Source organism: Hemiscyllium ocellatum, chromosome 4 (assembly GCF_020745735.1).
Source record: "Hemiscyllium ocellatum isolate sHemOce1 chromosome 4, sHemOce1.pat.X.cur, whole genome shotgun sequence".
Classification (NCBI taxonomy): Eukaryota; Metazoa; Chordata; class Chondrichthyes; order Orectolobiformes; family Hemiscylliidae; genus Hemiscyllium; species Hemiscyllium ocellatum.
The window spans coordinates 139,840,801-139,855,392 of record NC_083404.1 but is presented as its reverse complement, the minus strand read 5'-3'; the positions used below and the strand labels follow the sequence as shown (position 1 = coordinate 139,855,392).

The following is a 14,592-nucleotide window of genomic DNA, read 5'->3' as shown; positions in this document are numbered from 1 at the left end:
CTGTTAGGTCTGAAGGTTGATAAGTCTCTGGGGCCTGATGGTCTACATCTCAGGGTACTGAAGGAGGTGGCTCGGGAAATCGTGGATGCGTTCGTGATTATTTTCCAGAATTCGATAGATTTGGGATTGGTACCTAAGGATTGGAGAGTGGCTAATGTTATACCACTTTTTGAGAAAGGTGGAGAGAGAAAGCAGGAAATTATAGACCAGTTAGTCTGACTTCAGTGGTGGGAAAGATGCTGGAGTCTATTATAAAGGATGAGATTACGGCACATCTGGATAGCAGTAACAGGATAGGACAGAGTCAGCATGGATTTATGAAGGGGAAATCGTGCTTGACTAATCATCTTGAATTTTTTGAGGATGTAACTCTGAAGATGGATGAGGGAGATCCAGTAGATGTAGTGTACCTGGACTTTCAGAAAGCTTTTGATAAAGTTCCACATAGGAGGTTAGTGAGTAAACTTAGGGCGCATGGTATTGGGGGCAAAGTACTAAATTGGATTGAAAATTGGTTGGTTGATAGGAAACAAAGGGTAGTGATAAACGGCTCCATTTCGGATGGCAGGCAGTGACCAGTGGGGTACCGCAGGGATCTGTGCTGGGACCGCAGCTTTTCACAATATATGTTAATGATATAGAAGATGGTATCAGCAATAACATTAGCAAATTTGCTGATGATACAAAGCTGGGTGGCAGGGTGAAATGTGATGAGGATGTTAGGAGATTACAGAGTGACCTGGACAATTAGGTGAGTGGGCAGATGCATGGCAGATGCAGTTTAATGTGGATAAATGTATGGTTATCCACTTTGGTGGCAAGAACAGGAAGGCAGATTACTACCTCAATGGAATTAATTTAGGTAAAGGGGCAGTACAAAGAGATCTGGGTGTTCTTGTACACCAGTCAATGAAAGTAAGCATGCAGGTACAGCAGGTAATAAAGAAGGCTAATAGCATGCTGGCCTTCATAACAAGAGGGATTGAGTATAGAAGCAAAGAGGTGCTTCTGCAGCTGTACAGGGCCCTGGTGAGAACACACCTGGAGTACTGTGTGCAGTTCTGGTCTCCAAATTTGAGGAAAGACATTCTGGCTATTGAGGGAGTGCAGCGTAGGTTCACGAGGTCAATTCCTGGAATGGAGGAATTACCTTACACTGAAAGACTGAAGCGACTGGGCTTGTATACCCTTGAATTTAGAAAACTGAGAGGGGATATGATTGAGACATATAAGATTATGAAAGGATTGGACACTCTGGCAGCAGGAAACATGTTTCCGCTGATGGGTGAGTGCCAAACCAGAGGACACAGCTTAAAAATACGGGGTAGACCATTTAGGACAGAGATGAGGAGAAACTTCTTCACCCAGAGAGTGGTGGCTGTGTGGAATGCTCTGTCCCAGAGGGCAGTGGAGGCCCAGTCACTGGATTCATTTAAGAAAGAGTTGGATAGAGCTCTCAAAGATAGTGGAATCAAGGGTTATGGAGATAAGGCAGGAAGCGGATACTGATTAGGAATGATCAGCCATGATCATATTGAATGGCAGTGCAGGCTCGAAGGGCTGAATGGCCTACTCCTGCACCTATTGTCTATTGTAATCATTTTAAGAATTACTTAGCCCAGGAATTTGCTGATAAGGAATTCTCAGTACTTAGTGTTTTATAAAATTTAGTTATGTATTACACTTAGTGTTTGACTTAACTTTAAACAATTTGTACTTTCTTTCCCAGTCTTAGTCAGTGATAAACATCCGTTAACGATTGATGCAGAGTTCATGAGGTGGCTAGCTAGAACTCATTGCCTGGTCAGCTAGGGCTGACTTGCTACTATTAAAACAATGGATTTTCCTAATGTATGGAGGGGAGTTTGATAGAGAACAATTTTGATGGTGTACTAAACTTAACGAGGGAGGGAGTTTGACAGTGAGGGAGAAGCCACCGTTCCAGTTTTTTACAATGTTGATGGCAGGGCAGGCGATGTTTTACAACTATAGTGTATGGAAATTAGTGCACACCAGTGTATCCTTGGCAATCACCATGCAACTCAAATACTTTATGAGCTAGAGTCAAAGCTTCAAACACTGACACATTGGGGAGAGATATGTTACCTGGATGTTTTCTTTCAGGAGGCATTCACATTCTTTTAGGATTTGATTTGTGGTCAGTATTGTATACCAATTCACTGCTGCATGAGCTGTTGCTCATGATGAAACTTGCATCAATCATCCTTAAGTGTGGGAAACTACAGGGTCTGTTTGTTCTCTTGAAAGCAGTGGATGTTATCTATTTGGACTTTAGCAAGGTCTTTGACAAGGTCCCTCATGGCATGCTGATATAGAAGGTGAAGTAATATGGGGTCCACAATGAGCTTGTAAGATCAATACAGAACTGGCTTGGTCAGAGAAGAGTGAGTAATGGTGGAAGGTTGATTTTCTGGCTAGAGATTTGTGACTAGTGGTATTCTGTAGGAATCAGTACCAGGAATTTTGTTACTTGTAATATACATAAAAATAATTTGGAGGAGAAAGTAGGTGGTCTGATTAGAAAGTTTGAGGACAATACAAAGATTGGGGAAGTGCAGGTAGTGAAGAGGATTGCCTGTGGATACAGCAGGCTGTAGATAAGGTGGAGAAATGGCACATAGAATTTAATATGGACAAATAAGAGAGGATACATTTTGGAAGGTCTAATGCAGGAGGTATGTAGGAAATGGCAAAACCCTTAATAACATAGAGCCTTAAAACTGGCATCAACTAATTATGTGGAAAACTATCTGGATATGTCCTGTATTTAAAAAAAATCAAACCTGGCTAGTGACCAGTCCATCAGTCCAGTCTTGATCAATAATAAAGTAAAGAAATGGGTAACCAAAAATGTGTTGCTGGAAAAGCACAGCAGGTCAGGCAGCATCCAAGGAGCAAGAGAATCGACGTTTCGGGCGTGAGCCCTTCTTCAGGAATGAGGAAAGTGTGTTCAGCAGGCTAAGAGTCACATGAGTACCTGGCATGCATATGGTGGGTGGTGTCCCCACATGTAGTGGTGGTATTTGTGTCGACATTGTGGCGTGTCTTGCAGCATCTGCTGTGACAGGGTTGTATAGTGTCCTGAAGGCTGGGCAGTTTGCTGCAAACAATTATCTGTTTGAGGTTTGGCAGTTGTTTAAAGGCAAGAAATTGGAGGTGTGGGGAAGTCCTTGGCGAGGTGCTGACCCTCAGTGATAATGTGCTGCAAGTTGCGAAGAATGTGGCGTAATTTTTCAACTCCCGGGAAATACTGGACAACAAAAAGTACCCTATCAGTGTACCTTGTGTCCGTCTCCTGAGGAGGTTATTAAGATTTCGCGCTGTAGCACGTTGGAACGGGCAGTCGATGAGTTGAGCATCCTGCCCAATTCTTATGCGGGCAACCTTTGAAACCTTTGAGTACTTTCAAATAAAGATAGAAGGCTATGCCAGGCTGCCAAGAACAATCCATGTCAAAATTCAGCAATCCCTGGACAATATCCAGGCTGTGCTGACAAGTGCAAAGTATTCCTTGTGCCAAGCAAAGTCTGTATCCAACAAGACAAACTAGCCACTGCCACTGAAATACAATGGCATTACCAACTCTGAATTCTGAAAACTTTCTCCAGAGTGCATTGAAAACCAAAGTTTTAATGAACAGGATAAATTGTACGCATTCTTTAATACAAACTAGAATGTGACTTGCTATTTGGAACAATGGTGGTAGTTGTTCAGTAATTACTTGGATTGAGTTGATTCTAGGCATTGATTTAGCTGGAATGCAAGTTACCATTTCATCTATAATCACAAAAATGGTATTAAAGTGGTATTAATGGTTGCAAGGACAAGTTCCAGATATTTTTCTGTCATATGGCACCAGATCAATGGCTAACAAAATACATCATAAGGGGGAAACATGATATCACAAGCACATATTAAAGTACTGAAATTTTCTTTAAAGTCTGTGAAATTCAAGAAACATGCTTGAATTTTTTTAAAATCAAGGCTATAAAGAGACATGGAGTTAAGTTAGTTAATACAACACAGCTCTCAGTGAAGATGAGGATGGAGGAACTCGAGAGTGTTATGCTAAAAATGGAACTCTGACAAGGAGGTGGAGACATCTTCACAGACATGCAATGAGGAATAGACTGTTGCTCATTAACTAATGGTACAACCATGATATTGTCAGTAGAGATTCTAAATAGCACATTCCTCTGGTAGGACATACAGGAAAATGTGGAACTCAAGCTTTGCTAATTTGACACTTTACTTGGCAAAACCTCATAAGGATGCAATGTAGTTCTGTTAAATATGGCATATAAGTTAGGCAGTGGGAAAACCTCACGATGTAATCAATCCAGCATGTTTAAAATACTGGTTTTTGAGGAACTACTAAATTCTCAGTAGGGTTCATCGTAATTTATGAAGAAACAGAACTCCAGAAATGTACAGCACAAAAAAGGCCCTTGAGACCACCTAATCTCTGCCTACCTGTCAATACAAATTCCACTTTCTAACATCTGGCCTGTATCCTTGAATGCTGATCATGCTAATGCACACACATTTTTAAATGTTGTCACGATTCTCACATCTAGAGCCCACCACCCTCTGGTTGAAAAAGATCCCCTCTAAATCACATGCCCTTTACCTTAACATTGTGTGTCTTCATTATTGCCCCTGAAACTAAGAAGAACAGCTATTTCCTATCCATCCTGGCCTCAACCGCCTTCTGTGTGATAGCACATTCATAGAGTCATAGAGATGTACAGCATGGAAACAGATCCTTCAGTCCAAACCCGTCCATGCCGACCAGATATCACAACTCAATTTGGTCCCACCTGCTAGCACCCGGCTCATATCCCTCCAAACCCTTCCTATTCATATACCCATCCAAATGCCTCTCAAATGTTGCAATTGTACCAGCCTCCACCATATCTTCTGGCAGCTCATTCCACACACGTACCACCCTCTGAGTGAAAACGTTGCCCCTTAGGTCTCTTTGATATCTTTCCCCTCTCACCCCAAAACTATGCCCTCTAGTTCTGGACTCCCTGACCCCAGGGAAAAGACTTTGTCTATTTATCCTATCCATGCCCCTCAATTTTGTAAACTTCTATAAGGTCACCCCTCAGCCTCTGATGCTCCAGGGAAAACAGCCCCAGCCTGTTCAGCCTCTCTCTGTAGCTCAGATCCTCCAACTCTGGCAACATCCTTGTAAATCTTTTCTGAACCCTTTCAAGTTTCACAACATCTTTCCGATAGGAAGGAGACCAGAATTGCCTAACTGATGTCCTGTACAGCCGTAACATGACCTCCCAACTCCTGTACTCAATACTCTGACCAATAAAGGAAAGCACACCAAATGCCTTCTTCACTATCCTACCTACCTGCGACTCCACTTTCAAGGAGCTATGAACCTGCACTCCAAGGTCTCTTTGTTCAGCAACACTCCTTAGGACCTTACCATTAAGTGTAGAAATCCTGCTAAGATTTGCTTTCCCAAAATGCAGCACCTCGCATTTATCTGAATTAAACTCCATCTGCCACTTCTCAGCCCATTGGCCCATCTGGTGCAGATCCTGTTGTAATCTGAGGTAACCCTCTTCGCTGTCCACTACACCTCCAATTTTGGTGTCATCTGCAAACTTACTAACTGTACCTCTTATGCTCGCATCCAAATCATTTAATGACAAAAAGTAGAGGGCCCAGCACCGATCCTTGTGGCACTTCACTGGTCACAGGCCTCCAGTCTGAAAAACATCCCTCCACCACCACCCTCTGTCTTCTACCTTTGAGCCAGTTTTGTATCCAATGGCTAATTCTCCCTGTATTCCACGAGATCTAACCTTGCTAATCAGTCTCCCATGGGGAACCTTGTCGAACGCCTTACTGAAGTCCATACAGATCACATCTACTGCTCTGCCCTCATCAATCTTCTTTGTTACTTCTTCAAAAAACTCAATTAAGTTTGCCACAAGTTCACTCTCTCTGGGTGCAGAAATTTGGTCTAGTCCATATCCGTAGTGTTAGGTAAGAGGTAAATGTAGGGGTATGGGTGGGTTGTGCTTCGGCAGGTCGGTGTGGACTTGTTGGGCCGAAGGGCCTGTTTCCACACTGTAAGTAATCTAATCTAATATCCTTAGACTGTGACCCTGAAGAAAGTTGCTTCACCTTGCAGGAGACCTTAAGATCAGAGGGCATAATCTCAGATTATGGGATTCCTCTTTTAGGGTAGAGATGTGAAGGAATTTATTCTCAAAGGGTAGTTCCATAGAGGGCTGTAGAGGTTGGGCCAAGTATATTCAAAGCAGAGATAGATTTTTAATCAATAAGTAATCAAGGGTTATTTGTAGAAAGCAGTAAAGTGAAATTGAGGATTACCAGATCACTGAATGGCAGTGCAGATTTATAGAGATCTGCAATACAGGAAAAGGTCAGTGCTGGACAAAAATAATCACCTAACTATTCAAATCCCATTTTCCAAGACTTGGCCCATAGCTTTGCATATCTTAGCATCCAAATCATGTCACCCTTCGTCTCCTCTGCTCCAAGGTAAACAACCCCAGTCTATCCAATCTCTTCATTAATAAAGATCTCCAAGTAACAGACTGGTAAATGTTCTCGTCACCCTTTACAATGCAATCAAACCTTCACAACAAATGTTGTGGACTAACCTTTTATATAGTTACAAAATGAGCCCCATGCTCTTAAACTCTACGGTTTGGCTAATAAAGTACCCATACACTTTCTTAAACATGATCTACCTGATGTACTTGATGGCTGAATGGCCTGCTTTTACTCCTATATCTCATAGCCTAACTCCAAAAGATCCCAGGATGAAGTCCATCAGGACCCAGCCACTTGCAAGCTCACAGCTCCAACTATTTACTCAGTATCACATCTCTGATGATTCCGATTTTCCCCGAGATCCTGCTTCTCTTCCATTACATAATTTATCACATTAAGGACGTTGTTACCTAGCAACAGAATGCAGAATGACTAACACCTATCATATCACAGTTGCGCAGTGGCAGTGACCTAAGTAGCTGATAAGCTCACTACAGAACACTTTATCCAATGTTCCATCGCAGCACTTAAAAATACGATACAAAGACAATGATTTATATCTACACATTTTGTAAAGCCTTTATTTAGCTGCAATATCACATTCAGTATTCTTGTATTAAATGACAAAGCGGTATTAAAAATCTAACTTAGCGTTGCTTTTCCATCACTTCTAAGATATGCAATATATTTCTAGAAATACATAAGTTTTGTGCAATACACACACCACTTTTGACAATTGGTAACAACTGAAAGACGATATAAGAGATGGATTTCAATTTGAAGCTTTGGAGAAATTAAGAGATAAAGACATTCTAACTGGAAATGGTGAAATACCAAGTGTGCATTCAATCCAATCAAGAGTTTAACTGAATCCAAAACAATTTCAAATTGCAATGCATCATAATTGCAAATTACTACTTAAATTCATTTGAGATTTATGAGAATTTAGTTAACGAACTCCAGCTTTTCACATTTGAAGCTTATGTATTTGAACAGAAAACTGCTCCCATTGCCAGTTGCTACAGAGGGTTAAGTGTCATACCTGGAGTAGAAAACAGTTAATAAATAGTAAGTTAATATAATTTTGCAAAGGCCAGATAAATTGGAAATCTTAAGTGACTAGAATTAAGAATTTACAATGGGAGTGTTTTCCACAATTGGTAATCTTCGCTAGTACAACTGATCACAACTTCAAATATTGTAGCTCATATATATTCAACCTAAGTTTTTTTTAAAATTTCCAGATTTCTAGATCTTAAGCTCTGATTACTGTACAAATAATTACAGAATTTGCTTTACACTTTTAGCTATACAGTTTTTCCAAACAAGGTTCACAAAGCTTGCTGTGTCTTTCAAACTCCTGAACAAAACTAATCATTTGAAGGAAACACACTCCAAGTCAAATGCAATAAAGACACACATTAAATAAGACAAAACAAAAAAAAACCCTGATAAGTATTAAGATCACCAATGACTCTAAATAGGATGGAATATGTTGCATAAGTGACAAAATACACCTCCTAAATGCATTTCTGACAGAGATATTTCTGTTCAGTAGTAACCTGACATTGGAATTGAACTTATACTCTAAGGTAACAAAGTGCATAGAAATATATTTTCAACTAATGGATACCTTATACAATTCCTATGAATTTTAATGGGGCCAAAGACTGTTTATAAAACAGCATAGAGATTGCCATTTTATAGGCACAGTTCTTATCTAGCTCTATAATGGGTCTAAACAAAACTTGCCTATAGTTAAAATACTGTAGCATAGTGATAAATGATTAGGTTTTTGAGGAACATAAATTAAAGGATAGCATGATTGTGTAGAAGTAGCTTATCTTAGTGCCATACAATAAATGGCTTGTAGGAATTCAACTGCAGGTGTTATTCCCACTTATTTCCAGTGCAAATTGTTTATCTTAGTCCCTTATCGTAAACCATCTTAAAGTATACAACAGCTGGTTTTATGCCCCCGATTACCTTACAAGTAAACTGCCAGAGGTGGGTAAAGAGTTCCATTGTTGGGCACTTCCAAAATAGTTTTCAACAAATGTGCAACAGTTGGAAGAGAGAAAAGACGTTTATCAGTGATACTCTGATTAAGAGACTTATGTCATACATTCTTGGCAGTATTTGACATGAAAGCACTCAAAGAGGACTAAATTTACATTGGTTGAGGTTTCGATGTTTTTTTAAAAAGTCACGAAATAATATATGCCCTGAAATTTGCTCGTAGAAGTCAGAGGTACTGGCTGGCTAGTTCTCCCATATGACTTAATAAATATCACTGCAGTGTGAGTAATTCCTATCCCAGTAGCCTCCTGAGTACAGCCAGTCTGACACACCAGTGTGGGGGTTGGGTCCTTGATGGAACCACCTGGTAACAAACCACATTCGAAAAAAACATGAGCACTTGTTAACCAATATTATTAAAAGAAAGTAACTGCAGTTTGGGACTCATACCACTCAACTGAATTCATTATACAGAATAGTAAACATTTAATCGAGTTCATAAAACCACACTATTATTAGGAAGCATTTTCAAAGAATGTATCCTCAAACAGAAGTGTCCAACACACTAAGTGTGACCCTGAAGCTCTTCTATATGGTCTACAAAGCCTCTGGCTCATTTGCAAGCTTCTGTGCAAATTTTACAGATTGATTTCTAAATGACAGTTAAAAGCTACTCCAGGGCTGATGGATTTGCACCTATTAGGAGGCAGCATTTTCATACCTATCAGTAAGTAACACCTTTCAGATGAAGTTTACTTAATGAATACCTTGCTTCAATACTCACAACTGAGAGGGACTTTGACATTTCTGAGGACAGCTTGAAACAGACTGATATGCTAGAACACGTTGTTGTTAGGAAGGAGGATGTGCTGAAAAGCTTGAAACAACATAAGGATTGATACATTCCCCGGGCCAAACGGGATATATCCTAGGTTACTGCAGGAAGTGAGGCAAGAGATTGCTGTACCTTTGGTGATCATCTTTGCATCCTCACTGTCCATTGGGGTGCCAGATGATTGAAGGTGGCACATGTTATTCCCTTGGAACTACAGCCAGTCAGTTTTACGTCAGTAGCAGGCAAAGTATTGGACAGGATTCTGAGAGACAGGATTTATTATTACACGGAATATTGTAGTTTAATTAGAGATAGTCAACATGGCTTTGAGAGGGGCGGGTCATGCCTCACAAACTTTATTGAATTCTTTGAGAATGTGGCAAAACATGTTGATGAAGGTAAAGCAGTGCATGTGATGTACATGGATTTTAGCAAGGCATTTGATAAAGTTCCCCATGGTAGGCTCATTCAGAAAGGAAGGAGGCATGGGATAAAGGGAAATCTTTTTGTCTGGATATAGTTTCCTGATGAAGGGCTTATGCCCGAAACGTCGCATTTCCTGTTCCTTGGATGCTGCCTGACCTGCTGCGCTTTAACCAGCAACACATTTTCAGCTCTGGATATAGAATTAGCTGGCCCATAGAAGACACAGGGTGGTGGTCGGTGGAAGATATTTAGCTTGGTGACCAGTGGTGCTCCACAGGGATCGGTTTTGGGACCTCTGTTCTTTGTCATTTTTATAAATGACTAGGATGAGGCAGTGGAAGGGTGGGTTAGCAAGTTTGCCAATGACACGAAGGTTGGAGGAGTTGTAGATAGTGTGGAGGGCAGTTGGAGTTTGCAACAAGACATTGACAGGATGCAGAACTGGGCTGATAAGTGGCAGATGGAGTTCAACCTGGAAATGCATGAAGTCATTCAGTTTGGAAGGTCAAACGTGAACGAGAATACAAGGTTAAATACAAGATTCTTGGCAGTGTGGAGATACAGAGGAATCTTGGGGTCCATGTCCACAGGTTCCCCAGAGTTGCCACCCAGGTTGACAGGGTTGTTAAGAAGCTTTCATTAGCAGGGGAACTATACTGGAGCACTATAGATTCAGGGTTAGGCCACACTTGGAATAGTGTGTTCAGTTCTGGTCGCCTCATTATAGGAAAGATGTGGAAGCTTTAGAGAGGGTGCAGTGGAGATTTACCAGAATGCTGCCTGGACTGGAGGGCATGTCTTATGAAGAAAGGTTGAGGGAACTAGGGCTTTTCTTATTGGAGTGAAGGAGGATGAGAGGTGACTTGATAGAGGTGTACAAGATGTTGAGAGTTAAAAATCACACACCAGGTTATAGTCCAACAAGTTGAATTGGAAACACTAGCTTTCAGAGCACTGCTCCTTCATCAGGTGATTGTGGCCACAACCACCTGATAAAGGAGCAGCGCTTCAAAAGCTAGTCCTTCCAAATAAATCTGTTGGACTATAATCTGGTGTTGTGTGATTATTAACTTTGTACACCCTAGTCCAATACCGACATTTCCAAATCAAGATGTGGAGAGGCCTTGATAGAGTGAATAGCCAGAGATGAGAGTGTGGCACTGGAAAAGCACAGCAGGTCAGGCAGCATCCAAGGAGCAGGAAAATCGATGTTTCGGGCAAAAGCCCTTCATTAGGAATCAGATTCCTGATGAAGGGCTTCTGTCCAAAACGTAGATTTTCCTGCTTCTTGAATGTTACCTGACCTGCTGTGCTTTTTCAGCACCATACCTCTCAACACTAATCTCCAGCATCTGCAGGCTTCACTTTCACCTGAATAACCAGACTTTTTCCCACGGCGGAAATGTCTATTATGAGGGGGCATAAATTTTAAGGTAATTAGAGGAACGTTTAGGGGAGATGTCAGAGGTAGGGTCTTTACTTAGACTGGTGGGTGCGTGGAATGCATTGCCAGCAGTGTGTGTAGAGTCAGATATATTACGGACATTTAAGTGACTCTTGGATAGGCAAATGGAAGATAGTACATTGAAAACCTTTGGCATTGATCTTCAAAGCATCACTATCTTTAGGAATAGTGCCTGAGGACTGGAGGATAGCAAATGTGGTTCCCTTGTTCAAAAAGGGTAGTAGAGACAACTCTGGTAATTACAGACCAATAAGTCTCACTTCAGTTGTTGGTAAAGTGTTGGAAAAGGTTATAAGAGATGATTTATAACCATCTAGAAAAGAATAATCTGATCAGGGGGAGTCAGGGTAGGTCGTGCCTATCAAATCTTATTGAGGTTTTTGACAAAGTGACCAAACAGGTAGATGCGAGTAAACTGGTGATGTGATGTATATGGATTTCAGCAAAACGTTAGATAAGGTTCCCCACAGTAGGCTATTATACAAAATGCAGAGGAATGGGATTGTGGGAGACATAGCAGCTTGGATCAGTAATTGGCTTGCTGAAAGAAGACAGAGGGTTGTAGTTGATGGAACATGTTCATCTTGGTGTCCACTTACTGCAAGGGTCAGTGTTGGGTCCACTGCTGTTTGTCATTTTTATAAATGATCTGGGGATGAGGGCTTAGAAGGGTGAGTAGGTAAATTTGCAGACGACACTAAGGTCAGTGGAGTTGTGGATAGTGACGAAGGATGTAATGGGTTGCAGAGAGACATAGATAGGATGCAGAGCTGGGCTGAGAGGTGGCAACTGGAGTTTAATGTGGACAAGCGTGAGGTGATACACTTTAGACGGAGTAATCAGAATGCAAAGTACTGGGCTAATGGTAAGATTCTTGGGAGTGCAGATGAGCAGAGAGATCTCGGTGTCCATGTACACAGATCCCTGAAAGTTGCCACCCAGATTGACAGCGTTGTTAAGAAGGCATACAGTGTTTTGGCCTTTAGTAATAGAGGGATTGAGTTCCGGAACCAGGTGGTTATGCTGCAGCTGTACAAAGCTCTGGTATGGCCATACTTGAAGTATTGGGTACAGTTCTGGTCACCTCATTATGAGGAGGATGTGGAAGCTTTGGAAAGGGTGCAGAGGAGATTTACTAGGATGTTGCCTGGTATGGAAGGAATGTCTTACGAGGAAAGGCTGAGGGCCTTGAGGCTGTTCTTGTTAGAGAGGAGGAGGTTGAGAGGTGACTTAATAGAGACATACAAGATAATCAGAGGGTTAGATAGGGTGGAAAGGGAGAGCCTTTTTTCAAGTATGGGGATGGCAAACAAGAGGGGACACAACTTTAAAGTGAGGGGAGATAGGTATAAGACAATGTCAGAGGTAGTTTCTTTACTTAGAGAGTAGTAAAGGGTATGGAATGCTTTGCCTGCAACAGTAGAAGATTCGTCAACTTTAAGTGCATTTAAGTTGTCATTGGACAGACATATGGACGTACATGTAGGTGGGATGGGCTTCAGATTAGTATGACAGGGCGGTACAACATCAAGGGCCGAAGGGCCTGTACTGCGCTGTAATGTTCTATGTTCTATGAAAGGTATGTAAGTTGGTTTGATCTTAGTAGGGTAAAAGGCCGGCACAACATAGAAGGCCAAAGACCTGTACTGTTCTATTAAGGGAAAAGCATAGTCATAAGGTGTGCACCTAATCTCTAACTCTCCAATCCATTGACTGGTTTAGATGTGTTTATCTATCCTTGACCTCCTGCCACACACTCAAAAGGTTGGACACCACTGTTCTAAGGGAATGCATGTACAGAATGAAATGTATTAGATTTAGTTAGCAAAAGATATGCTGCATTCTTCAATTATTTAAACTTATAGGTTATAACTCAACAAAATGCTTGACTAAAGTAAAATTTATTTCACAAATCAATATTAATAAATCCATTACAATTTTGCAATAAAGAATGCACCATGGAAGATTTAGAGTCTGGGCATGCCTGTCAGATGTTCAAACTAGCAAAATGATGTCATGACATACAACTTAGAGAATTCATTCAGTAAAGACCAACGTAAAATGGTAATGTACCCCACTGAAATGAAATCACCATTTCTATAGAAAGCAGCTACTAGTTTCAGTTATAGCACTGGCTTCACATTCTGATTTTTGTAGTTGCAAATTTCAAGGTTTTTCAATTGCTATGTTTGCTAGTTCTGTGTAGGAGAACAACAGGTTGGTGTCCATAGCTGATAACAGCGTTAGAGCTAGTGTTCTACTTCAGATAAATTCTGGACCATTAAAAGCCTTATCCGAAGTTATCTAGTGCAACTGTTGTTATGTAAGCACAACAGCTGACTTTAAACAATTCAGTTAGGTAAAAGCAAGAAGAAAGAATTTGATTGAACTTTAATAGCTCATTAAATGGTTATATATTGTTAGACTAGGAAGATATGGTACTTTATTTCTTGTTCATTTAATTTATAAAGACTTTTTTTTTACATTTAACAAGCATGAATTGACTTCCAGATGAAGAAACAATATGGGAATTGCATTATTAGACCAGCAATCCCAAGACCCAGGGTCAGGAATTCAGTCAGATCTCACCACAATGACTAAAATGTAAATTCAACTGATCAAGTAAATTTGGATATTTTAAAAAACAGTAGCAGCAGTATTTGTGACCACATTATCGGATGGCTGTACTTAAAAAGAAGTCCAGTTAAAAATGCTCTTGAGAAGGGAAATCTATCATTCTTACCAAGTCTGGCCTACATGTGACTCTTGATGCAGAGAAACATGGTTGACTCTCAATTGCCATCTGAAATAGCCCTAGCAAGGCATCCAATTCTAGATGATTAGTGACCGACAACAAATGCTGTCTTTGCCAGCAAAACTCATCCCCTGAATGCATAAAAGTAAAATGTCACTCAGCATCATTTGATAGCTGGTCCAATTTGAAAGAAATGTCATGCAGGCTACTCTGGCAATGGGATTCACACTTTCAGACTCGTTTCTATCAATGTCCCAGATTCCTCTGTCATGGTTTCCTGCTAGGTCCTGTTCCACAACATTTCACGTAATCAAAATTCTATACACTTTGGAGCAGTATCTACAGATTGAAACATCGCAAATGTAACCCCACGACTTGAAAAGGAACGGACAGGCAAAAAACAGAATTACAAGCAGCACATAATAACAGAACATTTGGAAAGTATTACTAAAATTGGACAAAGTCCAATTGGGTTTATGAATGGCAAATCATGCTTAGCAAATTTACTGGACTTGTGAGGAT

The 14,592-nt window shown here is 40.8% G+C and overlaps 1 protein-coding gene across 3 annotated transcripts in view; it reads right to left on the bottom strand.

Moving 5' to 3' along the window:
- Positions 1 to 7,123: 7,123 nt before the first annotated feature.
- The window catches only part of osbpl1a (oxysterol binding protein-like 1A), a 217,741-nt gene continuing 210,272 nt past the window's right edge, over positions 7,124 to 14,592 (bottom strand). For 2 of the 3 annotated variants that reach the window (XM_060823911.1, XM_060823912.1), the window contains one exon: positions 7,124 to 8,953. In XM_060823911.1, the coding sequence (XP_060679894.1) occupies positions 8,851 to 8,953 (103 nt within the window). In that variant the 3' untranslated portion in view covers positions 7,124 to 8,850. The remainder of the gene's footprint in view (positions 8,954 to 14,592) is intronic. The other variant, XM_060823913.1, reaches the window with a different exon arrangement.